The sequence below is a fragment of the Ambystoma mexicanum genome, chromosome 1p (assembly GCF_040938575.1).
Source record: "Ambystoma mexicanum isolate Mex_15411 chromosome 1p, UKY_AmexF1_1, whole genome shotgun sequence".
Lineage (NCBI taxonomy): Eukaryota > Metazoa > Chordata > Amphibia > Caudata > Ambystomatidae > Ambystoma > Ambystoma mexicanum.
Window position 1 is genome coordinate 1,002,916,762 of NC_090921.1, and position 16,228 is coordinate 1,002,932,989.

The 16,228-nt window shown below is 45.8% G+C and overlaps 1 protein-coding gene across 8 annotated transcripts in view; it reads left to right on the forward strand.

Moving 5' to 3' along the window:
- Positions 1 to 15,892, forward strand: part of MTSS2 (MTSS I-BAR domain containing 2) — a 443,751-nt gene extending 427,859 nt beyond the window's left edge. For all 8 annotated transcript variants that reach the window (XM_069654833.1, XM_069654885.1, XM_069654842.1 and 5 more), the window contains one exon: positions 1,707 to 15,892. In XM_069654833.1, the coding sequence (XP_069510934.1) occupies positions 1,707 to 2,482 (776 nt within the window). In that variant the 3' untranslated portion in view covers positions 2,483 to 15,892. The remainder of the gene's footprint in view (positions 1 to 1,706) is intronic.
- Positions 15,893 to 16,228: the final 336 nt, after the last annotated feature.

A 16,228-nucleotide genomic window follows, 5' to 3' on the forward strand; every position in this document is an offset into this window, starting at 1 on the left:
TCTACTCACTACATAGCTAGCCTTTGAGAATACTATGTCTACTTGCGTTACTACATCTGTACAATTGTAAAATGACTTGATGTTTTCTTCATTGTTTCTGTAGCATGAGCATCTTCATCTCGAGTCCGAAATGTTGCTCATCTCTAACACCTCTTCCTTAGATCTGTATAGAATATTTAGTTTCTCTCGCCTCTGCATCTATTCCGGGCGCATCCGCTCTGTTTCGCATGACGTCACCAAGCTTCTCTTTTGCTCAGTTTTCACACTTCTTGCAGGATTTCATTCAAATGGCCATCATATTGTTGTGAATGCATATATGGCTTTCTCAATGGGTACCTTGCTTCCAGGATTCGTTTTGGTATTGGTGTTTTCACTGGCATTGCTCTTGTCTCACACTCTGGCTCCCAACATATAGGCAGCATGGGGGCAGAGCTTTGAGTGGGGGTACTTGGCTCCACCTCTACAATCCCATCATGCATTGTGAAAGGCCTCTTATCTCTAGCCGAATGCATTCTGAAAATGAAGCAAGTGGTAGTTAAAGGACCCTTTGAACCCTACTTGTCATTGATAATATTGATTGCAAACTCCTGCATTTAGGTAGGCTAGCATCATGATCCCTACTCCACAGAACTCTGAGACCAAAAGAATGGCACTTCCCAGCAGTCACTCGGCATCCTTTTGATCTAGGTTACATAGCATTTTATTAACGCTAATAATGAAAACAACAATTGGAAGGAGAATCAATTGTGTTTGTAACCACAGTTTTTTCTGTTTTGTTGCATTCTGAATAACAATTGTTACGCTTGTTCAATTTATTGGGAATCAATCTATTAGCTTCGAAAGGTTAAATGTTTATTATTATTTTTAAATGTATGTAAAGTGTGTTAACGTTAAAACTGAATTAAAATGTTCACACTTACTTCTTTTGCAATTAATGATATGGGCATAAAATCCAATATATAAATTCCGCAAATTGATATGATTTATAAAAAACATATCTTCATATAAAAACAAATCGGGAAAGACCTTTCTACAATCAGATTTAAGCATGATTTATCAAATATTAGATATCCCTTTACAAAAGCAGATTACTAATCCTTTTTTCTAAATGTATCTAAACACTAAATCGCCTAGTCGATCCTTCTGGTGTTGTACTTGCAAATTAAATGCAGAACTCAGCTAAGCTACAACCTAACTATGCATAAAAGACTACAAAGCTAATAATTCCATAAAGATGACATTGTGATTCTTAGTCAACAAGGCTGTAAATCCCAGCATTCATTGAAGAGGACCTCATCCCACTCTCCAGAATTAAAATATCAATACTCTTTGAGGCTGCCCTTGTGATTTCTTATCCTAACCTTCAGTGGCTAAAGACTACACATATCATAGTGCATTGAGAACAAGCTCACCATTAATAATGCAAAGCATTCAGAGAACACAATTGCAAATCCCAGCATTTCTCCGGAGGGTAACTTCATGTACCCTATTTCATTGCATATTGGAATTATTAGCTGCCAAAAGGAAGGCAATGCATAAGGCCCTAATCTTTATTCTGGGCATAGAACTAACAAAGATAAGGATTGTTTTATGTTTTGGGGTAAGAGGGTGATCATATAATTCAACCTCACACAATGTACTTTCGTTTCACCTGAACCTGTAAATGCTGTTTCTTTTGTCATACATTGTCCATCTCTTTTGTCCAGGTTCCGATTATGACTGCTACTCTGTGAATGGAGATGCTGATGGAGATGGGCAAGTTGAGTTTGACAAGTCTTCTACTATCCCGCGCAACAGTAACATTGCGCAGAACTACAGGCGCATGATCCAGACTAAGCGCCCAGCCTCCACTGCTGGACTGCCAACTGGAGGCACCTTGCCAGGGACTGCCACTGGCTCCACGCCCGGTGTGGCCACCATCCGCCGCACACCATCGACAAAGCCTTCAGTTCGACGTACATTATCAAATGCAGGCCCTATACCAATCCGGCCACCCATTGTCCCTGTTAAGACACCCACTGTGCCTGACTCGCCAGGTTATGTTGGACCAACCCGGGTGGGGAGTGAGGAGTGTGTTTTTTACACTGATGAGGGGTCCCCTAGCAGCCTGGATTTTAACAAAGCCTCGCCAAAGAGGTTGAGCCTACCCAACACAGCATGGGGCAGTAACGCCATGGAGATCTCTGTCTATGCTGGTGGACCGCACCACTCAGCTGAGGAGGAGGACCAGCAACTGGCAGCTAACAGACATAGCCTAGTGGAGAAAATTGGCGAGCTTGTGGCCAGTGCCCATGCCCTTGGTGAGGGGCAATTCCCATATCCCACTTCACTTTCTGACCCTGGGGCCACGCCAACTCCGCCCACCTCAACTGATGCCACCTCTGGGGAGCCACCTGCTGAAGACATGCTGGTGGCTATCCGCCGTGGTGTGCGGCTGCGCAGGACCATAACCAATGACAGGTCAGCACCTCGGATCTTGTGATGAAATGCCTCTTTGTTTCCACATGCTCCATACTCCACTCTTTAACCATCACCAGAGCTAGAGAATGGCAAGGGGAAACATCTGAGTCCAAGAGGATCTGGGTGGGACAGTCAGAGAAAGAATAGTAACCCAACATATGGACACTTTATGGCTGCAAGTGAGGAATGAATTCAGACTCAAACAAAAGAAAACTTGCAGACGTCCTTTAATAAACTTACTTTGGCGTGGGGAGTGGAAAGATGCTGAACTTGACAAAGCACCTCGTTTCTGCTCTCCACGGAACGTTGCCCCCACCTTCGCTCAATTCCTATATTGTCTGCCTCGTGAGAAACGATTGTGCCAGAAAACGACCTTCTCTTGCACCATGAGCAGTGGCAAGAGGAGGGAAAGGGCAGCTGGAAGGAATTAACGCAAACCTATGGAGCACAGAAAAACAGATAAAGAGAAAGAAGACAGATACTATACATGACAATATCTAAAACATTGGGAAACTGTTCTTGCTACTGAGGCCCTACACAAAGTCTTTCTCTTGTAAAAGACATGTTTTAGGATTTTTTAAAAATATTTTTTATTTCACAAAAAGGAAATGTTTCTGTGCTAAAACATCTATACTCTTGCTTTTTCCTCGCCCCAGATGTAAACTGTCTAGCCTGTCATGCTTAGGAGAATGTTAATATACATTTCTAAAGTAGACCTAACTGACAGTGCCATTCAACCAGGGAATTTGAACACTAAAGTATCAAGTGCCACTGAGGAGCTGAACATGGGGCCCGAGCCAGTTACTACTTTCCTGTGGGGGATGCAGACATGTCTGAAGCCTACCCCTGAGATGCTTTGTACAAAGCCTAGAGGAGTGGCCAGCCCTTGTAAGAAATTGTTATCATGTAAACGTCTTGTTGTAGCGCCTCCCTTTTATTGGCGCCATCATCTCCTCAGACGCCCATCTTTCTTTCTCAATCTCCATCTCCTTCTGTCTACACCCGCCCTCCACCCCCAGTTGGATGAGGTAGAATTAGAAAACGTACAGCATAACCATGATGATTCAATAGGGGGACCTCTCCGAGGTGTCATGCATGAATACCTTATGGAAAAGACTGGGCAATGCACTTCTCAACCACGACACCAAGATGTGTGTTCCTTCAGAGTCAGTGGAAGTTCAAGCCAGTCATTTTCTCTGAGGTTTGCAACATTTTTGAGACACCTCGGGGTCCCCCTTTAAAGGGCATGCGCCAAGTTGTTTTTTAGAATCATGTAATTCTAGCAGACTGTGTGCCCAAATGTTAGAGGCCACCTTAATCCACCAGAAAGCGCCCACAAATGTTCCCAAAATCAAAAAAGAGAAACCCATGAATGAGTTCCCCAACCTCTTTCTTATTGTGTCAGGAACGTGTTCTTCAAACACCCAGGAATGCCTATGAACATATTTCTGCAAACACCCAGAGGTGCTTCATTAAAGTTTCTGGGAAATGCCATGGAAGTGGTGTTCTTAACACTTAGAGGTACCTGATGAAAGGGGCCTCCAAAAACACAGGAGCGCCCCATGAAAGGGGCCTTCAAATTCTCTAGAGCTGATCCACAGTAGTGGTTTCTCCAGTCACGAAGGGGTGCCTTCGGAAAGAATCCCTCAAACACCCATAGGTGCAAATTATGATGGCCAAGCTAGTACCTGCCAAAAGCCACCTTGTGTACGAGCACTAAAGGATTGGTCATTGTAGCATGCGTAGCTCTCTCTTCCTGCTTAGCGAGCGGGGAGTTCTGTTTTCCAATTTTCACTGTATACGTTGATCCATCTGTCCCTATTTAAAGAGAAAGAAGCCAGAAACTGTTGATCAGTAAATAGCCTTCTCTGTGCGTTGCAATCCCTTCTCTTTGAAGGGTGGTCTCTCCCTTGCGACTGGACCCAAAGAACAGTAAACCTCTTGGGCAATTATGCATAAAAGATCACCCTGGTGTGATCCATTTAAGGCACAACATGAGAATGCCATAGGAAAGAATAGAGAGAGTCCTGGGAGGGGTCATCCCATAAATAACATTGCCTTGTGGTAACGCTCTGAAAACAAGCCATGGGGAAAGGGACCAATATGTGGCTAGTCAAACCATAGAGTAGAGATAAATGGCGATGGGGTGGCTCTAGGGCATAAGGAAATGGGGATAGTCCTTGAGTGGCTACAAGACCCAGTATCATAAGGAAAGGGCAAATGAGCATGGGAACGAACGATGTTTAGAAATCGCTTTGGCATAGTGAACCAGTGGCGCTCTTCTTGAATGAACAACTGCCACTACATGTAACCAGGGAGGATGGGTGGCAAGGGAGATCAGACCCCATTGCTGGTTGTTCTATACCATAGGGAGCATGGGGACGCTCTTGGTAGACTTTGGGCATTGGCCACATTGGGGAAGGTCAAAGGAAACTGGGGTGGTGAGTTTCCCGTGACTCCTAGAGTTACACGGTGTGGATGACCCACTCCAATGATGAATACTCCAGGGCTTAGGTAACTGTTTTTTTTTAAGTCTTAGGGATCCCAACTTGCACAGGTGAACATGTCCCATTTTTCCCATCTTCTACCCCGCAGCAGCTCCTGTTTCTGTTACAGGTTCTTGTGGTCCAAATGGACCTCTCCCCACCATTTTCCCTTTCTATGCACTTTACTACAGGTGGGTAGTATATCTGTTAAATAGCCCCTAAACTATGTGTACAATGTATATTTATGTATGTGGCAGCAAAAGCAATATTTGTAAGTGTGCAACTTTCTTGTCCTTCACAGTGATAATGCGTACACAGTACTTTTGGGAGGTGTTCCATGTGCTTTGCTGGGGTGGATATTTTCTGAAGGAGAAGAAGGTCGCAGAGGGGGCGGGGGGCTTGAATAAATACATACATTGCAAGACAGAGGGCGACGACCTCATTTATGGCCTGGACAGCTGCATGCAACATGGTATGCTATTGGCCTCAGGCGACTTCAATAGGTTCCACCTTCTTCACCAGGAGACCTACCGGGAGCCACCTCACGCACTTAACCATTGTATCCATGGTAATTTTGCTTTGCGACAACAAACTCCATAGTGAAATTGCCATTGTGCATGCTGTATCCATACCAAAATCTAATGAGTCAAATTTCACCAACTCAAAACCACCCCCTGCCAACATCGGTCAGGAATTAGCATGGAGTGGCTGGTTCAGTGGCCAATCTGAAGAGAAGAGAGTTTATAGTTCAGGGTTGGCTTTACAACAGCACGTAGCAGCAACTAATGTTCATTGGAATCTTTGCTGCCAATCTCAAGAAGCAGGGATAGGGATGACTGAACAAGTAGGCTGATCTAATATTTCAGCCTACCAATCATGATGGAAAAACACCAGCAAAACACATGAGAACGCCATTCAAACTAAGCTGGAGGAGAACAAGCAGGAGAGTGAGAGAAAACGAGCGTTGGAATAACTGGGCAGCAATAGAAGTGAAACAAGACAGGATCTGAGTGGGCCCTGAGGAGTGGAGGTTCAGGCAAGAAGTGGCAAGTTCAGCACCAGGCATAGTACAGCCCCGGGTAGTTTAACCTAACTGAGGTCAAAACAGATTTCAGCAAGCAATAGCAATCGGCCCAACTCAGAAAAGACATAATGCTAAACCCTGAAGCAGCAAGAGGTTAGCAGGTGCCCTCAGGCAGTCACTGTGGATTAACTAACATTACTGAGGTGAAAAAATCATTCTGGCAATTTCCTTGTGCGCTGTGACTGATGCGCAAAATGCACATCTGTACGTTCACTTTTAGATTAAAAGAGGGATTCAGGGGCCAAGCATTCACATCTAAACAGAGAATGAGTATAGGAAAACACGTTCATGTGTTTCAGAGGGAAAGGGACCTTCCAACGTATGATCGGATGAGGGAGACCGCCATAGGTTACTGATCATGTGAGAGGAGAAACACTCAGCAAATCAAATTATTTTCTATTGGGATCCTGGAAGAGTCCAAATGGGTCGGTCTTCAGGACTTTCGGTTGCCCAGAAAACTGATATTGATACGTGAAATCTGTGGAAAAGGAAATCACCGGTGTCCAAAGAACAAACTAAGATGTGAGCAGGATGTTTGCATGCAGTGGTTTAGGCATACACACGGGTGCAGGCAGCAGAAGGTAGGGTATTGCTGAAGGGTAGGGCCAGACCATGATTGGTGCAGTTTTTTTTGGGACAGGCCAAGGGACACATAAGAGTCACTAAATTTGCAGTACATAAGGACATGTGCACAGAAAAAGGGTGTGTGGCTTTATAGTCCTTTTTCCTTATGGACCGTGCAGACTGACATGAAGGAAGAGTAGGCCTCATTGTGGGAGAGGAATTCTAGACTCTGAAAGAGAATATACCAGCCATAGTGTTTTAATAATTTGTATGGCAACATCTCAAATAAGCTAATTTCTCACAGAGTATATGCCCAGTCCTCCCTGTGCATGATCTGAGAGGAGGCAGGGGAGAATGGTGGTCTTTGCGGTTGTCAATATTACCCAGAGGTAAACTGGCCTGTGGGGCCATTAATTCTCCTGATAGGCCACGTCTGTAAAAAGGAAGTCAGACTGGAGCAGCATCTGTCACATATCATGTGTGAGAGGAACGACGCGACAGGAGGCTAGCGTCCACATTGCTGCTCGAGACTGCTACATGGGTAAACTACACAGTCCTGATGGCCCTTACCTGCCATCATAACCAGTGTATCTCTGCAACCTCTGAAAGGCATCTTGACTTTCGTATAGCGTAGTGACATCGAGCTTGAATAAGGACTCACTATGACGCTCCACTCCTGCCTCCCACAAAGGAGGACAGCCCAAGGTAAGTTCCACAATTCTTCCACCTGCTAAATGGCATCAACTGTGCTGTCACAATAATGGTCTTACAGTTCTGCCAAGCAACTCGTCCTCCTTCTTTTGTTAGACCAATACCCACCATCGTCCTGCTCCTAGACTCAATATGCCCCACATTACCACATACTATATACCCTGGTTACAAAAGGACATTATTCTTCCCAAATGCTTCACCTGATAACCCAAGAGAACTACGCTTGTAATAGGGTTCCAGATAAGTGTTATTCCTGTTCATTACCTCACTACAATAAGTGTAATACTCCCGTACAAACATAATCGAGAGCAACAGCACACAGGTGTCTGCCCCTGTAATGCCACCTACACTGCTTCATTGATATGTTCAGACTGGCAGCGACAATAGAACATGCCTCAAAGAGGAGGACTGTGAAGGTGTTGCAGGATCTTAGGACCTTGAAGATAAAAATACATCTGTTCATTCACAGGAACGAAAGTACGGATTAGAATGAAAAGATCACTTTTTAAAATGAAAAATATATTTGTATTAGATTATAAATACGCCAATCGAAAATGGGAGCTCCTTTTATGCTGCCTGAAATCCCATTTACTCAAACGTAATCAACCTAACCCTCCACCTGGAGCACTGCTTAGAGTTGTACTCCCTCACCTAGTCAATAATAAGTTAGTTCTCGTCAACTATGGAGCTTCTTATGTGTGGCCTAGAATAGGTGCGGACAAATCTAGTCTTCAGATAACCATACAATGCACAGTAAGCGTGAATGTGGATCTTCTGATGCAAGTGCTTCCGCTCATTATTGTCTTTGTAGGAACCATAATAATTTCACGAGCAACATTTTAGAAACAAAGTACTCCCTTGCCCAACATTGTGGAACTAAAAATAATTCTTTGCTCGAACTGTAAAAGGGAATATGATGTGGAGTGCCTGCATACAGTACATCTCTTTGGTCGACCCTCTTGTAGCTGTCAGGAGTGGGTGCTACTTTCCAGGTGAGGTCACAGGGATTATAAATACGCCAATCGAAAATGGGAGCTCCTTTTATGCTGCCTGAAATCCCATTTACCCAAACGTAATCAACCTAACCCTCCACCTGGAGCACTGCTTAGAGTTGTACTCCCTCACCTAGTCAATAATAAGTTAGTTCTCGTCAACTATGGAGCTTCTTATGTGTGGCCTAGAATAGGTGCGGACAAATCTAGTCTTCAGATAACCATACAATGCACAGTAAGCGTGAATGTGGATCTTCTGATGCAAGTGCTTCCGCTCATTATTGTCTTTGTAGGAACCATAATAATTTCACGAGCAACATTTTAGAAACAAAGTACTCCCTTGCCCAACATTGTGGAACTAAAAATAATTCTTTGCTCGAACTGTAAAAGGGAATATGATGTGGAGTGCCTGCATACAGTACATCTCTTTGGTCGACCCTCTTGTAGCTGTCAGGAGTGGGTGCTACTTTCCAGGTGAGGTCACAGGCGCGTATGCCCATGCTGGGTCACATCAAACGTTCTCCTTGCAACATCCAGGTACCCCGGGCACGACCTGGAGGCCAACATGCCCGCAGGCCTTCAGAGCTGGGGACCTTCCACAATGGAACCAGCACTCCTTGGAATTGTTTGCCTTCTAATCCCCACGTTTAGTTTTTGAGAGTAAAAAGGCCAGAAAAAAAAAAAGATATTTTTCTGCCTCACACCCACACCCCTGTTTTAACAATTTACACCACTTGCCTGCAATTTTCTCTGAAGTGCTTATGACGTAGACTTTGCAATGGAGATTACAGGGATATTGTAATACGATGGTATTTTCCCAAACAACTAAAGAGATTTTACTTGCCATCTATGCATGGAAAATGAAGCACAGGACCATAAAATGGAAAATCCCTCTGCACGGGTGAAGGCGCATCGTCATTTACAGAGCGCACATGCAAGTGTCCTTGGATGCAATCCCAAAGGCACCTTTACGGCCACGCGCGTCATGAATCAACAGTGAAGATTTATAGAGCAAATGGTTCGCAAATTTCTACTTGAGCTGGGTGATCTTATCTTTAAATAGGGAATCCACAGTGCCAACAACGTTGCGCTCGTACTGTGAAGGCGCAAAGCAGGATTCTTGTCAGAAGGGTAATGCTCCTCCATCGGAATCTTCACTGTCAGATTTAGAAAACACAGCACTGTGTCAGATGGAAGCGGAAAGGGGCAGGGGCAGACTGGACAGTTTAGAAATCCTGAGTCTAATGCAGAAAACGAAATGTGAGAGTACAATCTTCACATGAAATGCAACCATATCTGCCCACTTGATAATTGTGAAAGCACACTCTGGCAATAAGCACCTTCAGTGATGCTGTGGGAGTGATCAGTGAGGCCAGTGTAGCGTCTATTGCGCAATCGCGTTGCGGCATGAGTTTGAGAATGAGTGGGGCATCCGTAGCAGAGATGTGCTGTTACTCCCACGTGGGCTTTATCTCTTGTACATTGAATGGGCACAGTGCTGCCACTGCCTTACACTGTTGCGCCTGTAGCCATAGGGAACCATATTGGCACATACCTTGACTTCCTTCTGCTGAGGGGGGATAGGATTTCCACCTCCAGTGTCTCTGTATTTTGTGCTTGTGGAATGGGGGCACCTCGGTCCCAGATTCTACTTCCGAGCGAGCGTTCACATGTTGCTCATTTTGGCAGTGGGGGGGGGGGGGGTACACCGCAACGATGGCCTTGAATCATGTTGTGTTGGAGCTGTGGAAGGGAACCCACTGCTGCCAAGATCACCACCTCGCCCTCCAATGTGGTGGGTGGCACAATGTTGCAAGTGCCTCCACCTCTTGCTCCAGTAGGATAGGAATTACACTGCTGCCTGTACCCCCACCTTTTAATACTGTAATGTGGGAGGTGCACTGCTGTCAGTGTCTTCTCCCTAGATTGTTGAGAGGTACACCATCAATGCCTCCAACGGCCCCCCTTTGCTGATATGGTCACGGCTATCATTTCTTCACGTTCAACATTTCTACACAGGCCACCTCAAACTGAATGTTCCCTCAACTCGTGACAAATTGCTCTTCGAGTCGCCCACTTTTCATTGACCTGCGATGACTGGCAGACTCAGTCGACCCTTTGGGTGGCACACGGATTTCAGTGGAGTGAACCTAAGTCGCTGACCTGTTTTACGAATTGTAATTGGTTATTTATAACACGCTTAATTCCCAGAGGTTTCTAAGCACGGACCTGGGGATCAAACCTGTGTTGCTCTGTGCCGTCTTGCTTCCAAGGAGAGTGGGATGCCCCCTGGCTATCCTCCCTAGACTACAGTGGTCCTGCTATGCTTCAGTAGGTGGATCCTGCTCTTTGGCTTTGACATCCGTGCAGAGCCTGCTAATGCAGGTTCAAATCTTGGCCGGGCCAAACTCAGCCTTTCATCCGTCCGAGGTCGATAAATGAGCACCACACACCGTGGGTAATAATAAGAAGCGCTCAGATACCTGCGTGTTCGTAGCGCTATATAAGTGCCAAATTATTATTATTATTGTCACCACCTTGATACCACCTCAGCATACCCGAGGGCATCGATCTTAACTCCTATGCACTTCCATGACCTTTTTGTCTTTGGTTGAGACTCTTTGGGAGAGTTCCTCACGTAGGTGGCCTTCGTAGCCATAGCCTCTACTCAATCAAAATATCTATCCATTTTATGTGAATTTATCTTTCCTAACATCCTAAAACCTCCCCTTACTAACTTGCTCCTTGCTTTTTGCCCTGCGGCACTGCCACATGAAATGATGTGCGTATTCAACCCGTTTAATTAGAGTCCTATTTGTCCTTGATAGCAGGCCATGAACCATAGCAAAAGTTGTATCTTGGCCGAGAGGGGGGCCCAATTTTACTACAACCCTCACGATTCTGTGGGCCAAGCTGTGAGGCGTGGCTTTTGTCCACATTTTTGTTGTGTATTGATTGGTGCCTAATACCAGCTACAACTGTGCTTCTGGTTCCCAAAGAATATTCAGGAGCTGGCTAGGTGCCTGGTTCCTGCCTAGTCACTGTTTCTCCCAGCAGTTAGCAGGACGCCTTTCGGTCACCCTTAAAGGGCCCATCTTAAGGACATCAAGATGTATACCTCTCTGTAAAGAGTTAAACAATAAACACGTAGCGTGAAACTGCCTCACGCTGAACTTGAGTACAGCTCACACTGTGATTGCAGAGCACACGGTAGTTGCAAATGACCATTGTATGCCATACACGTTTACTTGTGCCAACACAGAGTTGGCAAACATCTGAGTGGGATGTGGGGTACAGCAATAAGAGGCCACAGATGGCAGCATATGCGCTCAGTCTAAATATTTCTGCACACATGTGTGAACAGGAGATTTTGACCCCTTGGCGAGCAATCTTTTGAGACCCACTATTTGCTGCTTTGCATTCTGTGGATTTGCTCAAGTTGCCCATTGTCAATTCTTTACATGTCAGTGCCCATGACCGAAACCTTTCGGTTACAAGCCTATTGCTAGGAAGAGAAGGGACAGAAATCATACTGGCTAGCGAGGAAAGTGCCAGAGAATGTGTCTGGATATTTGTGTACTTCTGTCTGCTGAAGGGCTACATTATAAACAATATCCATGATTATCCCGGATCCACTGTTCAACGTCAAAACCTTAATGATGGGGCATAAATAATTATTCTCCCTTAGATTGTTTGGGGGGGGAGCTCTCTACTGATTTCCTTTTGGTACCTTTGTACTCTCCACCTAACATGGCACCTCTTTCCTACTTCCTTGCCTGTTTCCTTTTTGTGTTTTTTAATGTTCTGTTCTTTGGCCAGATTGCCTAACACTGGCACCAGTTGTACTGGTCTTTGAATGGAGAATGTAATAAAGAAGCCCCTCCGCCTCCCACCCCCTATTCATAGCACATAAAGGTTTTTGCCATTGAGTTAAATGGTTTTGCTATTTTGTTGCCTGCGTGCTAAGGACTAGTACAAAGCGTGCTGGTTAAAATTTAGATAGGAAATTGTTTTATTTCATTTTGAATCAAGGCAAGGAAACTGAGCGCCCAAAAGATTTTCGTTTTTGTTGTTGTTCATGCAACAAGGAACAACAAAACTGTTGCTCTACTTTTCCATTGTGAAAAGTAGGACTTTGTTTGAGGCACAATGCTTTACTTTCTATGTGGCATAGCAAAACTCAGTCTGCTTCATTGATGCCTCACTGCAAACAACATTGATTTGATGCAAAGGCTGTTAGTCCCATTCCATAGTACACAAGCAGCAAAACTAGTGTTAAGAGCTTTTGCTCAGTTTCTAGCACCAGTGCAAGCACTAGAGGATCTGGCCCCTGGTGCGAGTGCTCCTGCCCACCGGGTCCTTCCAAAATGCTACTTAAAGCACCTCCTTCTGATGATAAATGATAGTTTCTAAACGTAAAAACACAGAAACACGGTTACTGATTCAACTGAAGAGGTTGCCATCAGGTATTGGGCATCTCATATATTTCTAGCATACACTATGTTCAATATTTCAGCTGAAAGTGCTATGTTGCAGCTAGCATTTATGGGATGTTCTATACTGCTCCTACTAACCCTATGCTTGCCAGCAACGCCAGTAGACGTCCACGCAGGACACACAATAATGCAAAGAGATTGAAAGGAGATAACTAAGGATACAACACATTTCTTCCCTGCTAGTAGAGCTGGGTCAATAAAAGAAGCATGCAAAGCTGGGGTGGCTGTGGAAATGCTAGGGTGCTTTGCAGGTTGTACCAGCATGTCCAAGTAAAACCCAAGAAAAATAGGGAAGTGTGCGCCACACAAAAGGTTGAACATAGCCAGCGATCAACACGAGTTCGGCAACGGGTGAGGGTGTGTAGCTCAAGAAGAGGAAATTGCCAGAGGTGTCCAAGAAGATCCTAAAGTGCTAGGTCTGACTCTCAGGGTCAGACAAGGGTCAACTGTGACACCATAGCTAAGGAAACGGGTAGGGGATGGGGAAGGGGCTGGCATGCCACGCAAATAGGGGCTAGGACCGGATGCTCCGTACAAGCTGGGGAAAAGGATGGAAGTGCCACATAGAAAGCTTAGAGTCAGCTGAGGTGTGCCACTCAAGATGGAAAAGGGACAGGTGTGCCACGCAAGATGAGGCACAAAGTATAAGGAAAGAGTCAGGTCTAAACAGATCAGTCAAGGAACAGGTGTGTGCAACAATGAGGCAAATTCTAGGTGTGCCACGCAAGAGGAGGCACAAAGTATAAGGAAAGAGTCAGTCAAGGAACAGGTGTGTGCAACAATGAGACCAATTCTAGGTGTGCCACGCAAGAGGAGGCACAAAGTATAAGGAAAGAGTCAGTCAAGGAACAGGTGTGTGCAACAATGAGGCCAATTCTAGGTGTGCCACGCACGAGGAGGCACAAAGTATAAGGAAAGAGTCAGTCAAGGAACAGGTGTGTGCAACAATGAGGCCAATTCTAGGTGTGCCACGCAAGAGGAGGAAAGGGACAGGTGTGACACGCAAGATGTGGAAAGAACGAGGTATGTCATACAAGATGAGCAAAGACCCAAGTGCGCCACTCAAAATGGAAACAGCCGCAGGTGTGCCATACACGATGAGGATCCTGTTAGATGTGTCATACAAGATGAGAAAAGGGGCACCAACTAAAGGGAGGAAAGCTCCAGGTGGGCCACACAGGATGGTTGAGTGCTGGTGGCGCGATCCTGTAGAGAGAGTGTGGGTTGTATCTCCTACGAGGGAGAGATTTAGGCAGTGGTACCGGCAGATGGCGTCCGCGTCCTTGGCGTATCCTCACAGGGAATGCTAAAGATGATGAGGAGCAGCTCTGTATGTCGTGCAGGAGTAGAGAAAGTGCAATGTGTGTCGTGAGCATGTAGAAGCTGAAGTGATGCAAGTGAAGGCATGGTTATTAGGGAAGATTGGAGGTGATTCATGGTGTCGGAAGGCAGGGGAGGGCATGGCATGGATGTGGCTAAAAAATGCAAGAAGCATCAAGTAGGCGGACTGGCTAAAGCTCTAGGACTGCTATGTACAATAAAAGGGTGAAGTACTAGGACTGCTTTGCAGAAGAAACTGGTAAAGGTCTAGCTGTGCCGTGCAGGGACCGAGGATACAGTGGTGGGTATGAAATTCAGGAAGTAGGCCATGTCTCTGTGGTAATACAAGGGCTCTACAGGCAGAGAGCCAAGGCCCAGGGGCTCCAGTCAAAGACAAGCTGGCAAAGTGACGGGTGTGTCACTCAAAGAGGAGCACGTGTTGTGTATCAATGGCAGTCCTTCTTTTTTGACTGACAAAGAAGGAAAAGTGTGAAGTGTTGCAGTCAGATGATGCACATAGTGTCTGGTGTGCCACTCAAAGAGTGGGGAAGTTCCAGGCATGCTGTGCAGGGCAAGGCGGGTTAGGGTGGGTGCTGGATGGTTGCTTACACGGGAGCGCTAATGGTAATTAGCAAGCATGCTGTAAGAGCGAGGACATACCCTGGCTACCAAACTGGGGACAAAATGTCAGTGGTTTTCACGAGAATAGGGATGTGTCAGGTGAGCTGTTTTGGGTAAGGGGGGAACGTTTCATATATGTCACCCTCGAGGAAGAAAGCAACGTCAAGTGGGTGGGCTGGAGTAGAGATGCAGGGGCAGTTTTTGGCTAAGCTTTGAGAAAGTGGAAAGATCCCCATTTCCTCTCCAGTAGTGGAGGCAAAGGTCAAGTGTCCTGGGGTGAGTGATCGGTGCCAGCCGTGCTGCCCAGGAGGCATGGTAATGAGTGTGGTATACCAGCCTGAAGGAAATGTAAAGTACCAGGAAATTACCGATGACGACAAACAAGGACAGGCGAACGTGCTAGCCAGGTTAAGAATGGAATGGTTTGGGCAGGCACTTGTACAATGAGGAAAACAAAATGGTGCCCACTGCCATGCCGACAAAGAAAGACACGGTAGACCACGAGGAGATGAGGGTGTGGGTTAGGGAGGTGCTGCCACCCTTGCATTACATTTTTGTAATTTGTCAGAAAGCACAACCACCCTCGTTCCTGAGCACTCTTCGCTTCCCCTCCCCGCCCTGGCCGAGCCCTTTCATGAAAGCACAGATCACCATGTTGTACATAGACGTAAAGCAGCGACCTCCCTGTTTACCCCCCCCCCCCCACTCCCCCGCCCTCGTGTGTGAGAAAGGTAGAACGGCCACAGCCCTGATTGCTTCCCCATCTTTGTGACCTTTCTCCCCCATATTGTGATTGGCAAAGATATGTGAATTTGTTAGTGATGGGGGCAGAGAGGGGCCGCCTTGTTTGCATTTTCGGGAAGGGGATTCGTTTTTAAAATTTATTTTATTACCATTGTGTGCAAAAGAAATGTCAATTAAAACAAAAAAGAACCCCTCCTTGGACGGAAGTACCTTTTTTGCTGCTGCTGTTCACCACCTTCTCTTGGTGTTTATGTTGATTCATGTTCTCAGTGTGCCTGTCTCACTCTCTCTCCAGCTCTCTTTTGTCGGTTATTTTTTACACTTACTCCCCTTAACCCTGGATGAAATAGTCACTAATAATTAATGGTCACACTGTGAAGATCTCAGTATTAATAAAAGTTGTACTGTAATTAACTTTGTGCGTGCTCTTGAGAGTCAGTGTTTCTAAAAGATGTTCTGTTGGTGGTTTCAGGCGAAGAGAACTGCCACAGGTGCAGGCAATCGGACAGAGATTAGCTGCATTGGTGGTGTGACTGATGAGACGCACAGCTGATGAGAGGGCATGCAGGAGTGCATGCTACGCTTGGTCCCAGGTTCTGGCAAAGGAACAAGTCAAAACCTCTACTTTTATCAGTTCTTTTGCGTGGAATTCATTGTCAGCAAAGGCTGAGAAGCAGTTTGCCATTGTCCTCTTCTCTCTCCTATTGTCACTGATGTCAGGGGGCGCTGGCGGGAGCTAGCAGTGAGGTT